Source organism: Diorhabda sublineata, chromosome 5, assembly GCF_026230105.1.
Source record: "Diorhabda sublineata isolate icDioSubl1.1 chromosome 5, icDioSubl1.1, whole genome shotgun sequence".
Taxonomy (NCBI): Eukaryota; Metazoa; Arthropoda; class Insecta; order Coleoptera; family Chrysomelidae; genus Diorhabda; species Diorhabda sublineata.
In genome coordinates, this window is record NC_079478.1 from 35,374,313 (window position 1) to 35,397,054 (window position 22,742).

General features: G+C 34.4%; 2 protein-coding genes across 2 annotated transcripts in view; one reads left to right on the forward strand and one right to left on the reverse strand.

The window, feature by feature from the left end:
- Positions 1 to 3,316: 3,316 nt before the first annotated feature.
- Positions 3,317 to 7,568, reverse strand: LOC130444077 (general vesicular transport factor p115). Its single transcript, XM_056779063.1, has 6 exons — positions 7,348 to 7,568; positions 6,344 to 7,295; positions 5,841 to 6,224; positions 4,987 to 5,201; positions 4,500 to 4,934; positions 3,317 to 3,864 (listed from the first exon to the last, which is right to left on the reverse strand). Exons 1-6 carry the CDS (start codon positions 7,423 to 7,425, stop codon positions 3,511 to 3,513), a joined length of 2,418 nt encoding a protein of 805 aa, XP_056635041.1. The 5' UTR covers positions 7,426 to 7,568; the 3' UTR covers positions 3,317 to 3,510.
- A 1,215-nt stretch (positions 7,569 to 8,783) lies between these two features.
- LOC130443793 (uncharacterized) overlaps positions 8,784 to 22,742 on the forward strand; it is a 69,096-nt gene continuing 55,137 nt past the window's right edge. The window contains exon 1 of the mRNA XM_056778632.1: positions 8,784 to 9,062. The gene's annotated coding sequence lies outside the window, so the exon portion shown is untranslated. The remainder of the gene's footprint in view (positions 9,063 to 22,742) is intronic.

Consider the following 22,742-nt stretch of genomic DNA (forward strand, 5'->3'; position numbering starts at 1 on the left):
TTTTCTTTTAAACGAATACTTGACATCTTGCGTCATAATTTTGACATATATAACCAGTTGAAACTATCAAACAACATAATACGAATCGTCTAGAAACAAAAATATAAAAAGGAAAACACGCGTGTCATAAATATAAATTTACATTTTGGCGCGTAATTTGTTGGACGCCATATTGCATTGTGGTTGCAACGTCCACTGGCCTTGTAAAATATCATATCCAGCCAATTTATTACTTTTTGTTTCTCTATGCTTTCTATCTCTATGACGTCCATCTCCAAACATGCTTATTATTCATTGTTTGTGTTATATCTTCTGAAAGCTACTTGGAATAATTTCCTCTGCGCTTATTTTTCATTTCATTAGGATCCAATATCACTACACCAAAAGATTTAAGTCACTTTGAAGTCCGAATCAAATGCAGGCCATCAACACCTACGCTACGCCTGTTTTAGAGTACTCTTTTAGAATGGAGTGGTTAAGAATAGAGCTAGAGGGTATTCAGAAGTTGACACGAACAAACGAAAACGAAGAATAACAACCACCTCCCAAAGATATCAACTATTAGAACAAACTTACCCTGAAAAGAGGGTGAGAGAGGCCTGAACGACCTCGTTAAATTTTTTTCTAATAAGAAGCAAAATCAAATTCAGAGCACTAATTAGAAACAACACCAGTTTGATAATGTTTCACAAACGTACCTAATCACGAATCATCCGTCAACTGTCAATTGACTTTCATTGATCAGTTCGAGTTGATTTGACAGGATCGTTCGGTTGTCAGATAACGTGAAAAGGTGATACGTAAAAATTATAGTTAAAACGTACATCTCAAGGGTCATGGGTTCGCAATATGGCGGCTTGGTGAACACATGCAAATTAAAGAGATATTGTTTTGTCAAGAACCCGAGTCTGCAAAGTATTTTTAGAAGGGTAAGAGTTAACTGAATATGAATCTCGTGGAAAAAGGCCTTCAGCTACATGAACCGATGAAAAAATCGACAGAATCCAATTAAAACCAGATCTATGCCCTCTTGACCTTTTCATTTTTCCTAAATTAAAAACTATCCCAATTTTCAAATATTAGAAAAAATTTAATCGTTTCTGTTGCCTTTCCAAAGGAATTAATTTGAATAAGACCTAAATCAATTTTAAATCAACTACAATCAAATTAATAAGTTTCATTACTTTATTTCTACACCTCGTATATAAAACATTTTTGTTTCGCCTTATTATTTCTCAATATACATTCTTTTCTCACACTTTCCAGACTGTAGTTTTGCTTTTACCATTATACCAATTCTATTAAATAACATACAAGAGATTAAATAACATGGTTTCACTTTTTGGAATTTTAATTTGGAATATTCACTATAATAAATATGACATAACCGCGATACTGGTTGCATACCTAGTAGATCCAAGAGTATGTACTGTACCCCAGAGTAAAAGGCAACCACCAGAAGAAACCGAAAAAAAGAGGAATATGAACTAATGATAAAAAGAAGAAGAAAACGTAATTCTTCACTTCAATAACACATAGATTCCATTGGTAAACTTTTCAATAATCCAGATATTTTGTTTTAAATAATTTCGTTCAAAACTAAGTAATATACAACAGGTATATTCGCAACATGTCTAACATAAAATAAATTCATGGCGAAAATATATAAACTCGTCGAAGTAAGTAAATAGCGTCTTTTTACGTCGAATCAACTAAGAGCTTCGTTATTAACAATTTATTGTTTATATTCTTTATTTTTTTAATTATTAATACTTATTCTAGCTTTTTCTAAATAAATAAGTAGTATGTTGTTTCTTACCACACAATATTTAATTGTGATAATAAAGAGATTTTATTGATTAGTTTTATCTAAAATATGTCAAATGGACAATTAAAACTGTTCTGTATTACTTTAACGTACTTAATTTTGTAATAAACTCAACAATTTGTGATGAATCGGAAATTTGCTATCAACATAGCATTATGAATTATGTTCAACCAAAGGCGTAACATTTTTTAATTGAAGTATTAATTGTCCTGTCAGTCCATAAACTTTTAATTACGAGATCTAGCACCATGTGACTTGTTTCATTCAAAATACAGAAAAAAATGCAAAGATCAAAACTTTTCAACACTATTGCTACCATAAATTATTAACCAAGGTTGAAGGTTGTTCACTCAATTTATGTAAACTTCATATTTTGTTTTTAATAAAGTAATTAATTGTATTTTTTAATTATACCTTGTATATATCTTAAATTATAAATTGTTAATTGATGTTTCATCCCCACTTCTTTTACAAAAGTAATAATTTAGAGGAAATGAAAGAGTATTGTCAATTTTAATTTTGTGGGTTGTATTCGCCCTCTATTAATCCCATAGGGCCTTCCCACAATTGCAGAACCCTTCAGTGTTTGTTGACTTTGTAATAAGGCTCTTTCTCAAGGTTAAATCTTCAGGTTTTCTTCTGGCTGTTACAATTGATGTATATCGTAGTTCCCTCTGCAGTCCCAGCTAACTGTCTACTCAGCTGCAAAACTTCTACATTCCTAGCTACCCCTGTACTTAGCTGCGATACTTTTGCCGCTTGAAGGAGTTTCCTATGAAAGTTTTTTCCCTTTACTATAGCTTGATATGTTTCTTAATTTCTACAGCACCTTAATAACCTGCCAACAGTTGACATCAAGCTTCTCCAGTCTACTAATATGAGTAAATGAGGAAGCATTGTCAGTTCTAATTGGGTAATCCCTTTGTTCGCCTTCTTAACCCCACAGAGCCGATTCATAACCTTTTTTATGTTTTTTAATAAAACAGTTGATGTAGAAATACTAGAGTTTTAGCTTGCTGCAATACTTCAGCTGCCTAAAGGGATGATCTATGAAGGTTTTGACCTATATCTCATCAATGCTTCCAGTTTCTTTCCCTTTTTTACAGCTCTATATCTTGATTCCTACTGCACCTTCTGTCAGCAGATAACTTCATGCTTGTTATCTATACGTACAGGATCTGGAGCAAGTACACCACCTTTTCTCTAGCCAGTTTGCCCTTTTTTATTGATTCACTAAGTAACATTCCAGAATCTTCCTTTTTTGTTGTTTTCTTCCCTTTAGTAAAGTGTGTTATATCTCCTTTCACTTCATACACTAACAGATGACAGAGATAATTTTGTTCAATTTTTTTTCAACGTTATTCATTCTAAATAGAAAGTTTAACAGGAAATTGAGGTTGGAAACTGGAAAATGTGGGAAAATAATGTAGGAAAACCGAAATAGATAATGAAAATGGCATCCAGAAGTTGTAAAAAAAATAATACAAAATTCCAGGAGCGTAAATTCCTTTTATTTCATCGAACAAATCTTATTTCTTTAATTTTAGACGATTCATAGAGGAATTTAATGATCCAAATTACATAAAGCATTTCTCGAATAAATATATTACCATAAGAAATATAACAACGTCGGTATTCGCAATATACAAACAATTCCATTAAAAAATTATAAATGGAGATCATCAGGATTCGTTTTCCAAATCGATCGAATTAGTTTCGGAATCGTCTTCAATAGTTTCCCCCAACTCCCTCAAACGTTGTTTAAACGTATTCAATTTCAAATCCTGATCTGTCAATAACGTCAACAGGTCGTCCTGATCCTTTCTTATACATTGTAGTTCTTCTTCTTTTTCGCGATTAATTTCTTCAAGGATTTTTATTTTTTCCAGTAAATCCTTATTGGGGTTAGATGTAGGGGGTATTTCGTTAGATTCTAGGGTTGTTTTATTGTTTGGGTTTACAGCTATTTGTGCTTTCAAAAGCGTATTTTGGTCTATTAGTTGTGTGTTATTTTCTTCGAGTTCTTTAATTTGTGCCTAAAAATTTTAAAAAAATGACACTTTCACATCGACATGTATATATAAATATAATGTTGTTACAAAAACTTGCCTGAATTATTTATATCTAATCGTCTCGTAAATATAATTAATCATGGCAACACAGCATAACGTTGTTTTGTGGTAACTGGTATTTTTATATAACAGCGTTGCCAATTTTATTGAAAAGTTGTTTTATTAAAGAAATGTAAAGGAAACGATCTCTGAATTTTATTTAAAGCAGAAGGTTTTATAAGATTTTAGTCCAAGAATGACAATAAAAACTTAATCATAAAATTTTGTCAATTTTTTTTATAATCAAGACTATTAAAAACAAATTCGACTGAATCTATATCTAATATTCTCTGAAATATTTCTAAGCATGGCAACACAGCATAATGTTATTTAGTGGTAATTAGTCATTTAGACGGAGAAACTGTGAATTCATTAAGGTTAGATTACATTACAACGTTGCCAAGTTATAATTTTAATTACCATATAAATGAATAGTAATTTTTTTCGTGAAATATAATCGAAACGGTGATTAGATATTTTTACATCAAACAATTTCAATGTTATTGATACAACAATAGATTATTTCGAAAAAGAATGAAGTTTCGTTACTCAAAACTTACCTCCAACTCTTGATTCCTCCTCTGCAAACTCTCGACGGTTTTTTTACTTTCCTGCAACTTCTTATCCTGATCTCTAATTAATTCTTTGTACTGTAACAAGAGGGCGTTTTCGTGTTCGTTCAAACTCAATTCTGATATACCGTTCGACAAATCTCTCTGTATACCCAAACCTTGTATTATAACCCCTTCGAGGGTTTTCAACAATTTACAAAATTCGAATTCTAGTAGCAACTCGCTGGAATGTTTGGCTTTGATTTGTGGCTGTTTCGACGCCTTGGCGTAAACTTCGTGTCTTGTAACTTCGGATAATTTTTTACAATAAGTGTCTATCCCCACTCGTTTTTCAACTAACTGACTCAGATTTTCTTTCGAATAATTAGCCACGGAATTGTCGTTATATACGACACACAAACCCATCAAAAAGGCGCACAAACCCTTAAAAGAAATAATTTCAATGTGATTCAGTGTGATTATTAATTTTAATTACTTGCAAAAGTTCTTCATTATTGTCAAACTCGCTGGCGGAAGTCTGAGCTGTCAAATATGCCATCGATCCCGGTACATTCAGAAATACTTTGACAGCTTCCGGGGAATGCGCCATCCATTGTGATAACAACATTAGTATCCCCAATTTTGCTTGCAATTTACTTGTATGTTGAAGATAAACGGCACATTGGTGAAGTAAACTGACCGGTTGAGATCCTGAAAATAATTTCCAAAATACACCTCCAGATTAAAAGATTTATAAAAAAAACTACCAAGGAACTAAAATGAAACAGTAGTAAATTCAATGTTACAACAAAATTTAGAAAGAAATACAAAAAAATAAGTTCTGAGGAAAAAATTTATAGAAAAGTGACCTACAAGGATTGTTAGAGCTAAATACAGAAAAACCAGAACCATTTAGGTGGAATACTTTGTATAGCGACTTTGAATCCTTGTTTACTACCATCAAATTTTTGTTATTTAGTTTCAAAGTTGTTGTACCTTTCAGGAATGTCAAATACTATCACTACCAACTGTACCATCATCAAATGGTACTAAATGATAATTGAATTGAGTTTAAAAATGTGACAGAAGCTTTCTTTTAGCAAAAAATAATATTCTAGACAATTTTTGACCTAAACATAAGGAAAGCAGATCCATTTTCAACAGTCGGATGTAATTTTACAACCATTACAGAAATTAATTCCAGATTCGTTATTAAACATGGTCAGATCATCTTAAATCATGATGAATGTTTCAGAAGGTCACTACTAGCAATAACATAAAAATTGATATTTGATTGAGATCCAATCAGTAATTTTATTTTAAAACCATTCAAAACAAAATTAACCTCACCTAAACTAGTAGCTAGTAATACCCTCAACAACTGCTCCTTTTGTGCAGGATTCTCAATCAGACAATGAGATAAAGCTACGGCGGAGAACCAATTACTTAAATAGTCCGTGCTGAATAAACCGCTACATAACAGCTGTCCCATACTAAGGTTAGAAGCACCGGTATTACTGGGCAGTAGAGTTTGTACAACCAATTCTTGTCCGATTTCATTTTTGAACAAAAAGCATTCAAAACAATACAAAACAGCACATCTGAGAGCGAACGGTTGCTTTTCATTAACCATTGACATTAATAACACCACCATAGCCGGTCGAGGTGGATTTGAAGGCGCCAATACGTTTGCAAAGTAATCCTGATTGGTTAGGTTGCCTCTTATCACCTCAGCTGTGAACAGAGTTATTCTAGAATACTAAAATATTTTAAACTGGAAAAATAGTGAGATTTGCATGTCTAAAAAGGAATTCTACCAAAAACAAATAATATCAAATGTTTCTAATACTTACCTACTGCATTTATTGTTTCAGTCAGAATATCAGCAGGTACTCCACTTGCCATCAATATATTGCACAAAGCCTCCAATAAATTGTTATTTCTCATAGTTTTCTGACAAGCTGTTATAATCTGGGAGGAATTATTAGGAGACACGACAGTTCGAATTAATTGCAACACACAAAGAAAATTCGACACTTTCTGAGGACTCCAACCGACTTCTTCTAAATTAGGCGGTAGTTCAAACATAGGCGCGACTTTTTGTAAATAAGAACCTTCCTGGAAGAAATTAATGTTACTGTTGTTGTTTTTTAGTAAATTCAACATGAGTAAGAGGCAGTCTTCTACTACAATATCTCCATCAGTCCAACCTTCATGCTTTATTATGTCGAATAATCTATCGAATGCATTTTCGAAAGCTACAATTTTTTGTATATTGGCATTAGATTTAGTTAAATCGATCAGTAAGAGAAGTGCGTCGTTTCTTACAACTTCACGATTTTCTAGAAGCAAATCCATTAATTTGGAAACACCCATTGGACTAACTAGTATTATATCTTGTACATCTTTCGGTCGACAGCGTACTAAAGACGTTAGTAATCTTATAGCTGGCCACCTTACTCGAAAATCATAATCTTCCAGAAAACTTAATACCAACGTGACATTTTCGTGATTTTTCAAAAACATTTCAGTAAACTGTTCGCCTACATTAACTTGCATGTTTCTATTATTTTCTGTTTCTTCCTCAAACGTTTCTTTCGAAGTAATATTACATAAAGTATCCAAGCAATATCCTATTATTTCACAATCGCTACGATCCAGTTCTAATACTTGTCTCAATATATCCATTCCTTGCGCGCCCACTTCCACTCTATATTTCTTCGAAAGTGCTCTAAGAGCTCTACAAGCATCTCGTCTATCTTCTAATAACGTTGATGTACTAACTCTACTAACTAACTTGTCAACCTGAAATATTTATGATTAAAAACATATTTAGTTCCAATAATTAAATTGTTACTATTTCTGCTCCTGTCGGTTGATTTTCGGGCGTTGATGTACCCAACACCGACTTTAAACCACTTTTAAAATATTCCATTTTTATACTTAAAAATCTACAATCATACTGGTGATATTTTCATTTCAAATTGATAATACAAATAAATACATCACTTATTTTACGTATCCAACAACATATGTGACAATGTCAATATGAAAATTTGAAAGACGTCAATGTCAGGTGACGTTTCCGAAATTTCAAAGACCCAACACATTTCAATTAATATTAAATACATAGACAAATTATTACTTGAGAGGTTCATCCAAGACATAGATATAGAGTAATACTAGACAGCTAATTATATATAATTTCTTTGTTGAAAAGTTGTGCCAATTTAGAAAGAAACAGCCTCTGGTCTAAAGAAGAGCTTTCTTTGTTCAACTGTGCAGTGATTGGTAAAAGAGATAAGCGAGTAGACTTACTTTGTCTATGTTCCTGGAAAACATAAAATTAGAATTTCTTTTACTAGCTTTGTTCGCGTTTGAGTTCCTTAACCTGTTCTGTCATCAGATTCATGCGCAGTTTGAAATTGTGCACTCTCGAGATTTGAAATTCTGTGTTTGTGGAGCGGAGATAACTAATTCCGAACGTGTACTGAATACGTCCAATGTATCCGGCGCGTGCGCATTCTGTCTACTTGCCATTTTTGTGATATTTGCCACGACCTAATTTCTAACCTATGTGTTTTTCCAAGTACTTCTCGGTATTTGATTTTGTAATACAAATATCAAGAATAAATTTGGATTATTCAGTACGGTGGATATTATATACATTTTATTCTCATAGTTAGATTGAATGTCAAACTAAACGTTCATAAACCGTTCGTGGAGGAATGCATGTTCCGAACATATTCTGAACAAAACATACGCTTTTGAAATTCGGAATATGTTCAAATTAACTATCGCCAATAAAGCTAAAATGATAATAATAAAATATCTTGTTTTTAATAAATACAAAAACTTTTTTAATTGTTAATCGGGCTGTTGACTTATTTGCCTCCCCCTAGAAACAGTCCTGTGTACGTCATTGACTTTAATAGAAGTTCAAATAATTTTGAAAAATTCCTAGCAATATTCAAGGGTAAGTTTTATTAAAATGTCAAGAAAAGGGCGTTATTGAACTTTTACAAATACAAATGCAACAATCGTAGACTTTTATTGTAAAAGTTGAATATAAAAGTCAAAATAAACGTTTTATTTTTAAATGTTTTGAAATAAAAAATGTTTTTTAAATGGATTAAATGTCACGAAATCTTCTTTTTGATTTCAAGGGTATTTAATACAAAAAAGTAAAGAAAATGGAGATCATTTCATATAAATGTTGAAGTAATATTTGTTTTTCAATAAATTTACGACTCTAGTCGAATTTTGCCGGACTAAAAACTTAAGAGGTCGGACAGTAACCAAGAGAGACACACACTATACACAGAGTATCTACCTATTTGTATACACCATTCCACTGTTTTGTATTTTGTTTCTTTAGTATCGCAGTGTCAATTGAGTGGTCGAGATCACGAATGTGTCGCGGCAGGTCCGTGTTTCGAGCGTGAATCTAGTACAGGTGAAATTTGATCAAAAATAAGCACCAATTAATCGTCGTTTTTTCCGCGAGTTTTTGTGGTTTCTTCAGAGATTGATATTTAATTTGAAAAGATCGGTGTTTACATTCTACTTAGAGTAAGTATTAGATATATAGATTAATGCGGTCAGTCAGTTTTTTTATATACCAAGCTGTAAAAAAAGTAAATATTGATATGTATCTATATAAATTAGTTAATATCATTAAATATCAATTACTAAACTCGAATTAAGGTGAAAGAATTTTCAATTCATAATTTAGTGAACATTATATAGAGAAAAGTTTATATATATATACAAGGTATTTCAATATATATTACGAACCAACCAAAATTTCGAAAAAAATTATATTTAGGATAATCTTATTATTTTACCCTGTACGTATGTTGACATAGGTCAAACTACAGTTCTACGGTAGTTTACGTAGCAGGACAGTTAATGAGGAAAATGCTATTAATCAATAACTAACCAAGCATTTAAAATCTAATTATTAAAAATTTCTAAAATTCCAAGGTCAAGTCAAAACTTTGAGACATTTCTATATTTTGTTAGATAATTTGGAAATATACTTGAACAGTTACCCACATTTATTGATATAACAAATTCATTTCGAATCCACAAATTATTGTAGAGTATTTAAATTCATCCAAATCGACTTCAGTAGTAACTAGTAAGTTAGCACTTTTTCTTTTTTTCTTCTTGGTGTCTTCAATGTTAATCGTGGGCCATAATCATCCCAGAATGTTGAGAAGGAACGTCAACTCGTCGAATCTTATTTTGATGGCGTCGGTAGATCAGCTAGGTCCTAATTTATCCCCTTTTTACAATTGTAAGGGTTTAACGGTTTAGAGATCCTCTTATTTTCTTTAAGATACCTTCCGAGTTCTTGTTGGGCTCTTTTGCATTCTTATTACCTCTCATTAGCTGCTTCTACACTCATTCCTACTAATTTTTACGAACTAGTAAGTTAGCACTTCTTCTTTTTTTCTTCTTGGTGTCTTCACTGTTAATCGTGGGCCATAATCATCCCAGAATGTTGAGAAGCAACGTCAACTCGTCGAATCTTATTTTGGAGGCGTCGGTAGATCAGCTAGGTCCTAATTTATCCCCTTTTTATATTTGTAAGGGTTTAACGGTTTAGAGATCCTCTTATTTTCTTTAAGATACCTTCCGAGTTCTTGTTGGGCTCTTTTGCATTCTTATTACCTCTCATTAGCTGCCTCTACACTCATTCCTACTAATTTTTACGAACTAGTAAGTTGGCACTTCTTCTTTTTTTCTTATTGGTGTCTTCACTGTTAATCGTGGGCCATAATCATCCCAGAATATTGAGAAGCAACGTCAACTCGTCGAATCTTATTTTGGAGGCGTCGGTAGATCAGCTAGGTCCTAATTTATCTCCTTTTTACAATTGTAAGGGTTTAACGGTTTAGAGATCCTCTTATTTTCTTTAAGATACCTTCCGAGTTCTTGTTGGGCTCTTTTGCATTCTTATTACCTCTCATTAGCTGCCTCTACACTCATTCCTACTAATTTTTACGAGCTAGTAAGTTAGCACTTCTTCTTTTTTTCTTCTTGGTGTCTTCAATGTTAATCGTGGGCCATAATCATCCCAGAATGTTGAGAAGGAACGTCAACTCGTCGAATCTTATTTTGGAGGCGTCGGTAGATCAGCTAGGTCCTAATTTATCTCCTTTTTACAATTGTAAGGGTTTAACGGTTTAGAGATCCTCTTATTTTCTTTAAGAACCTTCCGAGTTCTTGTTGGGCTCTTTTGCATTCTTATTACCTCTCATTAGCTGCCTCTACACTCATTCCTACTAATTTTTACGAACTAGTAAGTTGGCACTTCTTCTTTTTTTCTTATTGGTGTCTTCACTGTTAATCGTGGGCCATAATCATCCCAGAATATTGAGAAGCAACGTCAACTCGTCGAATCTTATTTTGGAGGCGTCGGTAGATCAGCTAGGTCCTAATTTATCCCCTTTTTATATTTGTAAGGGTTTAACGGTTTAGAGATTCTCTTATTTTCTTTAAGATACCTTCCGAGTTCTTGTTGGGCTCTTTTGCATTCTTATTTCCTCTCATTAGCTGCTTCTACACTCATTCCTACTAATTTTTACGAACTAGTAAGTTAGCACTTCTTCTTTTTTTCTTCTTGGTGTCTTCACTGTTAATCGTGGGCCATAATCATCCCAGAATGTTGAGAAGCAACGTCAACTCGTCGAATCTTATTTTGGAGGCGTCGGTAGATCAGCTAGGTCCTAATTTATCCCCTTTTTATATTTGTAAGGGTTTAACGGTTTAGAGATCCTCTTATTTTCTTTAAGATACCTTCCGAGTTCTTGTTGGGCTCTTTTGCATTCTTATTACCTCTCATTAGCTGCCTCTACACTCATTCCTACTAATTTTTACGAACTAGTAAGTTGGCACTTCTTCTTTTTTTCTTATTGGTGTCTTCACTGTTAATCGTGGGCCATAATCATCCCAGAATATTGAGAAGCAACGTCAACTCGTCGAATCTTATTTTGGAGGCGTCGGTAGATCAGCTAGGTCCTAATTTATCTCCTTTTTACAATTGTAAGGGTTTAACGGTTTAGAGATTCTCTTATTTTCTTTAAGATACCTTCCGAGTTCTTGTTGGGCTCTTTTGCATTCTTATTACCTCTCATTAGCTGCTTTTACACTCATTCCTACTAATTTTTACGAACTAGTAAGTTAGCACTTCTTCTTTTTTTCTTCTTGGTGTCTTCACTGTTAATCGTGGGCCATAATCATCCCAGAATGTTGAGAAGGAACGTCAACTCGTCGAATCTTATTTTGATGGCGTCGGTAGATCAGCTAGGTCCTAATTTATCCCCTTTTTATATTTGTAAGGGTTTAACGGTTTAGAGATTCTCTTATTTTCTTTAAGATACCTTCCGAGTTCTTGTTGGGCTCTTTTGCATTCTTATTACCTCTCATTAGCTGCCTCTACACTCATTCCTACTAATTTTTACGAACTAGTAAGTTGGCACTTCTTCTTTTTTTCTTCTTGGTGTCTTCAATGTTAATCGTGGGCCATAATCATCCCAGAATGTTGAGAAGGAACGTCAACTCGTCGAATCTTATTTTGATGGCGTCGGTAGATCAGCTAGGTCCTAATTTATCCCCTTTTTATATTTGTAAGGGTTTAACGGTTTAGAGATTCTCTTATTTTCTTTAAGATACCTTCCGAGTTCTTGTTGGGCTCTTTTGCATTCTTATTACCTCTCATTAGCTGCTTTTACACTCATTCCTACTAATTTTTACGAACTAGTAAGTTGGCACTTCTTCTTTTTTTCTTATTGGTGTCTTCAATGTTAATCGTGGGCCATAATCATCCCAGAATGTTGAGAAGGAACGTCAACTCGTCGAATCTTATTTTGATGGCGTCGGTAGATCAGCTAGGTCCTAATTTATCCCCTTTTTATATTTGTAAGGGTTTAACGGTTTAGAGATTCTCTTATTTTCTTTAAGATACCTTCCGAGTTCTTGTTGGGCTCTTTTGCATTCTTATTACCTCTCATTAGCTGCTTCTACACTCATTCCTACTAATTTTTACGAACTAGTAAGTTGGCACTTCTTCTTTTTTTCTTCTTGGTGTCTTCAATGTTAATCGTGGGCCATAATCATCCCAGAATGTTGAGAAGGAACGTCAACTCGTCGAATCTTATTTTGATGGCGTCGGTAGATCAGCTAGGTCCTAATTTATCCCCTTTTTATATTTGTAAGGGTTTAACGGTTTAGAGATTCTCTTATTTTCTTTAAGATACCTTCCGAGTTCTTGTTGGGCTCTTTTGCATTCTTATTACCTCTCATTAGCTGCTTTTACACTCATTCCTACTAATTTTTACGAACTAGTAAGTTAGCACTTCTTCTTTTTTTCTTCTTGGTGTCTTCACTGTTAATCGTGGGCCATAATCATCCCAGAATGTTGAGAAGGAACGTCAACTCGTCGAATCTTATTTTGGAGGCGTCGGTAGATCAGCTAGGTCCTAATTTATCTCCTTTTTACAATTGTAAGGGTTTAACGGTTTAGAGATCCTCTTATTTTCTTTAAGATACCTTCCGAGTTCTTGTTGGGCTCTTTTGCATTCTTATTACCTCTCATTAGCTGCCTCTACACTCATTCCTACTAATTTTTACGAACTAGTAAGTTGGCACTTCTTCTTTTTTTCTTATTGGTGTCTTCAATGTTAATCGTGGGCCATAATCATCCCAGAATGTTGAGAAGGAACGTCAACTCGTCGAATCTTATTTTGGAGGCGTCGGTAGATCAGCTAGGTCCTAATTTATCTCCTTTTTACAATTGTAAGGGTTTAACGGTTTAGAGATCCTCTTAGTTTCTTTAAGATACCTTCCGAGTTCTTGTTGGGCTCTTTTGCATTCTTATTACCTCTCATTAGCTGCTTCTACACTCATTCCTACTAATTTTTACGAACTAGTAAGTTGGCACTTCTTCTTTTTTTCTTCTTGGTGTCTTCAATGTTAATCGTGGGCCATAATCATCCCAGAATGTTGAGAAGGAACGTCAACTCGTCGAATCTTATTTTGATGGCGTCGGTAGATCAGCTAGGTCCTAATTTATCCCCTTTTTATATTTGTAAGGGTTTAACGGTTTAGAGATTCTCTTATTTTCTTTAAGATACCTTCCGAGTTCTTGTTGGGCTCTTTTGCATTCTTATTACCTCTCATTAGCTGCTTTTACACTCATTCCTACTAATTTTTACGAACTAGTAAGTTAGCACTTCTTCTTTTTTTCTTCTTGGTGTCTTCACTGTTAATCGTGGGCCATAATCATCCCAGAATGTTGAGAAGGAACGTCAACTCGTCGAATCTTATTTTGATGGCGTCGGTAGATCAGCTAGGTCCTAATTTATCCCCTTTTTATATTTGTAAGGGTTTAACGGTTTAGAGATTCTCTTATTTTCTTTAAGATACCTTCCGAGTTCTTGTTGGGCTCTTTTGCATTCTTATTACCTCTCATTAGCTGCTTCTACACTCATTCCTACTAATTTTTACGAACTAGTAAGTTGGCACTTCTTCTTTTTTTCTTCTTGGTGTCTTCAATGTTAATCGTGGGCCATAATCATCCCAGAATGTTGAGAAGGAACGTCAACTCGTCGAATCTTATTTTGATGGCGTCGGTAGATCAGCTAGGTCCTAATTTATCCCCTTTTTATATTTGTAAGGGTTTAACGGTTTAGAGATTCTCTTATTTTCTTTAAGATACCTTCCGAGTTCTTGTTGGGCTCTTTTGCATTCTTATTACCTCTCATTAGCTGCTTTTACACTCATTCCTACTAATTTTTACGAACTAGTAAGTTAGCACTTCTTCTTTTTTTCTTCTTGGTGTCTTCACTGTTAATCGTGGGCCATAATCATCCCAGAATGTTGAGAAGGAACGTCAACTCGTCGAATCTTATTTTGGAGGCGTCGGTAGATCAGCTAGGTCCTAATTTATCTCCTTTTTACAATTGTAAGGGTTTAACGGTTTAGAGATCCTCTTATTTTCTTTAAGATACCTTCCGAGTTCTTGTTGGGCTCTTTTGCATTCTTATTACCTCTCATTAGCTGCCTCTACACTCATTCCTACTAATTTTTACGAACTAGTAAGTTGGCACTTCTTCTTTTTTTCTTATTGGTGTCTTCAATGTTAATCGTGGGCCATAATCATCCCAGAATGTTGAGAAGGAACGTCAACTCGTCGAATCTTATTTTGGAGGCGTCGGTAGATCAGCTAGGTCCTAATTTATCTCCTTTTTACAATTGTAAGGGTTTAACGGTTTAGAGATCCTCTTAGTTTCTTTAAGATACCTTCCGAGTTCTTGTTGGGCTCTTTTGCATTCTTATTACCTCTCATTAGCTGCTTCTACACTCATTCCTACTAATTTTTACGAACTAGTAAGTTGGCACTTCTTCTTTTTTTCTTCTTGGTGTCTTCAATGTTAATCGTGGGCCATAATCATCCCAGAATGTTGAGAAGGAACGTCAACTCGTCGAATCTTATTTTGATGGCGTCGGTAGATCAGCTAGGTCCTAATTTATCCCCTTTTTATATTTGTAAGGGTTTAACGGTTTAGAGATTCTCTTATTTTCTTTAAGATACCTTCCGAGTTCTTGTTGGGCTCTTTTGCATTCTTATTACCTCTCATTAGCTGCTTTTACACTCATTCCTACTAATTTTTACGAACTAGTAAGTTAGCACTTCTTCTTTTTTTCTTCTTGGTGTCTTCACTGTTAATCGTGGGCCATAATCATCCCAGAATGTTGAGAAGGAACGTCAACTCGTCGAATCTTATTTTGATGGCGTCGGTAGATCAGCTAGGTCCTAATTTATCCCCTTTTTATATTTGTAAGGGTTTAACGGTTTAGAGATTCTCTTATTTTCTTTAAGATACCTTCCGAGTTCTTGTTGGGCTCTTTTGCATTCTTATTACCTCTCATTAGCTGCCTCTACACTCATTCCTACTAATTTTTACGAACTAGTAAGTTGGCACTTCTTCTTTTTTTCTTCTTGGTGTCTTCACTGTTAATCGTGGGCCATAATCATCCCAGAATGTTGAAAAGGAACGTCAACTCGTCGAATCTTATTTTGATGGCGTCGGTAGATCAGCTAGGTCCTAATTTATCCCCTTTTTATATTTGTAAGGGTTTAACGGTTTAGAGATTCTCTTATTTTCTTTAAGATACCTTCCGAGTTCTTGTTGGGCTCTTTTGCATTCTTATTACCTCTCATTAGCTGCCTCTACACTCTTTCCTACTAATTTTTACAAACTAGTAAGTTGGCACTTCTTCTTTTTTTCTTCTTGGTGTCTTCACTGTTAATCGTGGGCCATAATCATCCCAGAATGTTGAGAAGCAACGTCAACTCGTCGAATCTTATTTTGGAGGCGCCGGTAGATCAGCTTAATGGTTCAAGGTACTCTTCTAGTTGGGTTCTATTAAATGTTTCTTACTTCTAAACAAATTTCCACACACTAATCTTGCTAATCTTTACGAATTAGCAAGTTAGCCCCCTTCTTTGTGATTTATTGGTGTCTCCACTGCTAATCGTGGGCTATAATCTTCGTGGGGTGTTGAGATGGAACGTCAGCTCATCGAATTTTCATTTGGTAGATCAGCTAAGTCTTCAAGTATCAAGGAAGATTCACAGCTTGCTTCGAGTTGATGTTTTATTGAGCTTGGAGTTTCCTTAGATGATCCTTGAATGTATCCTAATGCTATGGAAGCGTATATGATTGCGATAAGGACGGTATTGAAGATGTATAGCTTGGTCTTCAGTATTTAGTTTTGGTTCTAAGTCTAAGAGCAAAATTGTCTCGCTCCAAACAAGAAAACTATTAATTGCAAATATTTGAAATATTTCAAATTACATTCAAAATTCGTATTTATATTTAGACGTGATGTTAGTATAAAATTCCTTCTCGACGTCTTATAAGATCCAGGTAGAAACATCACGGGGGAAATACTTATAAATCTAAATTAAGTTGTTGGGGTTAACGCAATCGTGGAATGATTGGATCAATACCTCTTGTTTTTTTAGGAAGGTCTTTGATTTTCGTTTACAAAACTTTATGTCCTTTTTCTATTACATCTACAGAGCGTTTCTTATAAGTAATTACTCAATTTAAACTGGTTAAAAATTAGGTTCTAGCTCTATGAAAATATAATTGCTTTACATTTTTATAATAATTTTCTCTTTGTGTCTTAACATCGTACTAAAGATATCATACATAGTCGTTTAAAATTATTATTTGAGATCTATAAAAGTTGTCGAATAGAGCCTCAAATTGATCTAAGCAACTCCAACGTGGAAAATCAGTGGTTAGGCAAAGGACAATTACAAAAACCCGTTGCAAAGATTCGAGCGGAAATTTTGTTGTGTGTCTGGTGGAATTATAAAGATTTAGTGTGCCGAAATCATTCCAGATGGTCGAGCTATCAATATATGGTGAAGAGTTGATGGAAATATCCAGGTTTAGTTCAACGAAAGCGGATTCTTTCACAATACAACATCAGATTACTAAGTGTTCAGATTCACGACGAAAAATTTGTATCCCAAGTAGGAAATCCTTCAGGACACGCGCCGTTTTGTCTTTTACAGCTTCAACAGACTCAAATCTTGCTCGTTTTAATGCAGATCTGACCTTGGGAAAGAGGTAGAAGTCGCACGGTGCAATATCCGGCGAGTAAAGTGGTTGGTCTAACAATTGAGCGCGAATACCAAACAAGATTCCGATTTTTTCGATATTATCATCCTTTTTTGACACACCGCGTATTCACCAACTTCAGAAAGAGTCGGTTTATTGTGCTCAACCTCTTCGTGAAAGTCAGCTCTGCGGCATTTGGTGCTGTAGATTGCTGTCCGTGGGCCGTGACTTGTGTACCACTTCGATTATCGAAAAATCCCTTGGCACACATTTTCAATCATGTTGCAGATGTGATTTATGAAAAAACATCGATTTTTTCGACCTGAGAAACTACAGGACCCCCTTAAGATCATAATCGTTGTTTTTTTTTTCATTTTTTCAATTATGAGGTAATTGACACCTTTTTTTTAGAAAAAAACACTTTCAACTGGCCTAAGAAAAAAAGCTTGTGTACAAATAGGGAGGGTTAACCACAGAGAAATCGTTTCTTATTCGAGCAGGTTTAGGGAAAACTTATTTTATTGCATTAGAGGAATGGAAAGACGTTCGTGTCTAAAAGAAAATGTGTTTGAGCTTCTAATCAAATATTATATAGGGCGATTCGATATTTTCAGAATGGATTCGTATAAAACGTTTTTGAATTGATTATAGTAGTGCAAAAAGGGTAAAAACTATTATTCGTCCACTATTTTTATTACTTTCATCCAAGTAAAACTGCTTCGTATACCAAATGAATGGACTATAACGATTTTACAATTTTGACTTCGTTGCTTAGGCGAAAATATTTTTTCGCGTACAAATTTATGATGAGCTTTTATATTACAAATCTTCTAAGTTCACCATCTTCAGAAATATCACCCCTACAAGGTGGTGAGTCAAATTGATTTATGATTAAAAATAAAAACTCCAAATGCTGTAAATTCCACCCAACCTCCTTTTCTGAACATCCCGTATATATAGTTTAAATAAAAAAATAAGTATTTTTGATTATATATTAAAAAAACGTTTATCAACCTATCGATTTAATTTGGCAGTCACGTTTTCCTATATAAATGGGGTTGTGTTTACCAATTCTGGTCTCATCTGCAAACAAACACACCCCATAGTACAGGTGTGGTCGATAATAGATTGCTAGATCACCTGAGTCACCGCAAGCTACACGCAATTAAATATACACATATACCAGGGGTATTTAACAAATAATCTCGAATAATAAATGTTGGTTAATGTGATGAATATTGTAATTACAACGTACAAAACAAAACATTTCAAATAAAAAACCGATCTAGTTATAAATCTTCAATTTTTTTCGTAATTTAGAGATCGAATTTACCGATAATGCTGCTCGGTTCTAGTTTCAACAGAGTGACAAGTTTGACCCACATTTTTTGGACTAAATTAGTTGCCGAAAGCGAGATGTTTTGGGTTTTTTTTCGGGCACATATAACATTAATAAACATTTTTTCTGAAATCCACAATAAAACCGTTGAAGATGCGCTTTTTTTCCAGTTATTAGGGCCCACCAAAGTCAATCTGTGGTGCTATCTAGTTATAAATCTTCAGTTTTTTTCGTAATTTAGATCGAATTTACCGATAATGCTGCTCGGTTCTAGTTTCAACAGAGTGACAAGTTTGACCCACATTTTTTGGACTAAATTAGTTGCCGAAAGCGAGATGTTTTGGGTTTTTTTTCGGGCACATATAACATTAATAAACATTTTTTCTGAAATCCACAATAAAACCGTTGAAGATGCGCTTTTTTTCCAGTTATTAGGGCCCACCAAAGTCAATCTGTGGTGCTATCTAGTTATAAATCTTCAGTTTTTTTCGTAATTTAGATCGAATTTACCGATAATGCTGCTCGGTTCTAGTTTCAACAGAGTGACAAGTTTGACCCACATTTTTTGGACTAAATTAGTTGCCGAAAGCGAGATGTTTTGGGTTTTTTTTCGGGCACATATAACATTAATAAACATTTTTTCTGAAATCCACAATAAAACCGTTGAAGATGCGCTTTTTTTCCAGTTATTAGGGCCCACCAAAGTCGATCTGTGGTGCTATCTAGTTATAAATCTTCAGTTTTTTTCGTAATTTAGATCGAATTTACCGATAATGCTGCTCGGTTCTAGTTTCAACAGAGTGACAAGTTTGACCCACATTTTTTGGACTAAATTAGTTGCCGAAAGCGAGATGTTTTGGGTTTTTTTTCGGGCACATATAACATTAATAAACATTTTTTCTGAAATCCACAATAAAACCGTTGAAGATGCGCTTTTTTTCCAGTTATTAGGGCCCACCAAAGTCGATCTGTGGTGCTATCTAGTTATAAATCTTCAGTTTTTTTCGTAATTTAGATCGAATTTACCGATAATGCTGCTCGGTTCTAGTTTCAACAGAGTGACAAGTTTGACCCACATTTTTTGGACTAAATTAGTTGCCGAAAGCGAGATGTTTTGGGTTTTTTTTCGGGCACATATAACATTAATAAACATTTTTTCTGAAATCCACAATAAAACCGTTGAAGATGCGCTTTTTTTCCAGTTATTAGGGCCCACCAAAGTCAATCTGTGGTGCTATCTAGTTATAAATCTTCAGTTTTTTTCGTAATTTAGATCGAATTTACCGATAATGCTGCTCGGTTCTAGTTTCAACAGAGTGACAAGTTTGACCCACATTTTTTGGACTAAATTAGTTGCCGAAAGCGAGATGTTTTGGGTTTTTTTTCGGGCACATATAACATTAATAAACATTTTTTCTGAAATCCACAATAAAACCGTTGAAGATGCGCTTTTTTTCCAGTTATTAGGGCCCACCAAAGTCGATCTGTGGTGCTATCTAGTTATAAATCTTCAGTTTTTTTCGTAATTTAGATCGAATTTACCGATAATGCTGCTCGGTTCTAGTTTCAACAGAGTGACAAGTTTGACCCACATTTTTTGGACTAAATTAGTTGCCGAAAGCGAGATGTTTTGGTTCTTTTCGGGCACATATAACATTAATAAACATTTTTTCTGAAATCTACAATAAAACCGTTGAAGATGCGCTTTTTTTCCAGTTATTTGGGCCCACCAAAGTCAATCTGTGGTGCTATCTAGTTATAAATCTTCAGTTTTTTTCGTAATTTAGAGATCGAATTTACCGATAATGCTGCTCGGTTCTAGTTTCAACAGAGTGACAAGTTTGACCCACATTTTTTGGACTAAATTAGTTGCCGAAAGCGAGATGTTTTGGTTCTTTTCGGGCACATATAACATTAATAAACATTTTTTCTGAAATCCACAATAAAACCGTTGAAGATGCGCTTTTTTTCCAGTTATTAGTGCCCACCAAAGTCAATCTGTGGTGCTATCTAGTTATAAATCTTCAGTTTTTTTCGTAATTTAGAGATCGAATTTACCGATAATGCTGCTCGGTTCTAGTTTCAACAGAGTGACAAGTTTGACCCACATTTTTTGGACTAAATTAGTTGCCGAAAGCGAGATGTTTTGGGTTTTTTTTCGGGCACATATAACATTAATAAACATTTTTTCTGAAATCCACAATAAAACCGTTGAAGATGCGCTTTTTTCCAGTTATTTGGGCCCACCAAAGTCAATCTGTGGTGCTATCTAGTTATAAATCTTCAGTTTTTTTCGTAATTTAGAGATCGAATTTACCGATAATGCTGCTCGGTTCTAGTTTCAACAGAGTGACAAGTTTGACCCACATTTTTTGGACTAAATTAGTTGCCGAAAGCGAGATGTTTTGGTTCTTTTCGGGCACATATAACATTAATAAACATTTTTTCTGAAATCCACAATAAAACCGTTGAAGATGCGCTTTTTTCCAGTTATTTGGGCCCACCAAATTCAATCTGTGGTGCTATCTAGTTATAAATCTTCAGTTTTTTTCGTAATTTAGAGATCGAATTTACCGATAATGCTGCTCGGTTCTAGTTTCAACAGAGTGACAAGTTTGACCCACATTTTTTGGACTAAATTAGTTGCCGAAAGCGAGATGTTTTGGTTCTTTTCGGGCACATATAACATTAATAAACATTTTTTCTGAAATCCACAATAAAACCGTTGAAGATGCGCTTTTTTTCCAGTTATTAGTGCCCACCAAAGTCAATCTGTGGTGCTATCTAGTTATAAATCTTCAGTTTTTTTCGTAATTTAGAGATCGAATTTACCGATAATGCTGCTCGGTTCTAGTTTCAACAGAGTGACAAGTTTGACCCACATTTTTTGGACTAAATTAGTTGCCGAAAGCGAGATGTTTTGGTTCTTTTCGGGCACATATAACATTAATAAACATTTTTTCTGAAATCCACAATAAAACCGTTGAAGATGCGCTTTTTTTCCAGTTATTAGTGCCCACCAAAGTCAATCTGTGGTGCTATCTAGTTATAAATCTTCAGTTTTTTTCGTAATTTAGAGATCGAATTTACCGATAATGCTGCTCGGTTCTAGTTTCAACAGAGTGACAAGTTTGACCCACATTTTTTGGACTAAATTAGTTGCCGAAAGCGAGATGTTTTGGGTTTTTTTTCGGGCACATATAACATTAATAAACATTTTTTCTGAAATCCACAATAAAACCGTTGAAGATGCGCTTTTTTCCAGTTATTTGGGCCCACCAAAGTCAATCTGTGGTGCTATCTAGTTATAAATCTTCAGTTTTTTTCGTAATTTAGAGATCGAATTTACCGATAATGCTGCTCGGTTCTAGTTTCAACAGAGTGACAAGTTTGACCCACATTTTTTGGACTAAATTAGTTGCCGAAAGCGAGATGTTTTGGTTCTTTTCGGGCACATATAACATTAATAAACATTTTTTCTGAAATCCACAATAAAACCGTTGAAGATGCGCTTTTTTTCCAGTTATTAGTGCCCACCAAAGTCAATCTGTGGTGCTATCTAGTTATAAATCTTCAGTTTTTTTCGTAATTTAGAGATCGAATTTACCGATAATGCTGCTCGGTTCTAGTTTCAACAGAGTGACAAGTTTGGCCCACATTTTTTGGACTAAATTAGTTGCCGAAAGCGAGATGTTTTGGTTCTTTTCGGGCACATATAACATTAATAAACATTTTTTCTGAAATCCACAATAAAACCGTTGAAGATGCGCTTTTTTTCCAGTTATTAGTGCCCACCAAAGTCAATCTGTGGTGCTATCTAGTTATAAATCTTCAGTTTTTTTCGTAATTTAGAGATCGAATTTACCGATAATGCTGCTCGGTTCTAGTTTCAACAGAGTGACAAGTTTGACCCACATTTTTTGGACTAAATTAGTTGCCGAAAGCGAGATGTTTTGGTTCTTTTCGGGCACATATAACATTAATAAACATTTTTTCTGAAATCTACAATAAAACCGTTGAAGATGCGCTTTTTTTCCAGTTATTTGGGCCCACCAAAGTCAATCTGTGGTGCTATCTAGTTATAAATCTTCAGTTTTTTTCGTAATTTAGAGATCGAATTTACCGATAATGCTGCTCGGTTCTAGTTTCAACAGAGTGACAAGTTTGACCCACATTTTTTGGACTAAATTAGTTGCCGAAAGCGAGATGTTTTGGTTCTTTTCGGGCACATATAACATTAATAAACATTTTTTCTGAAATCCACAA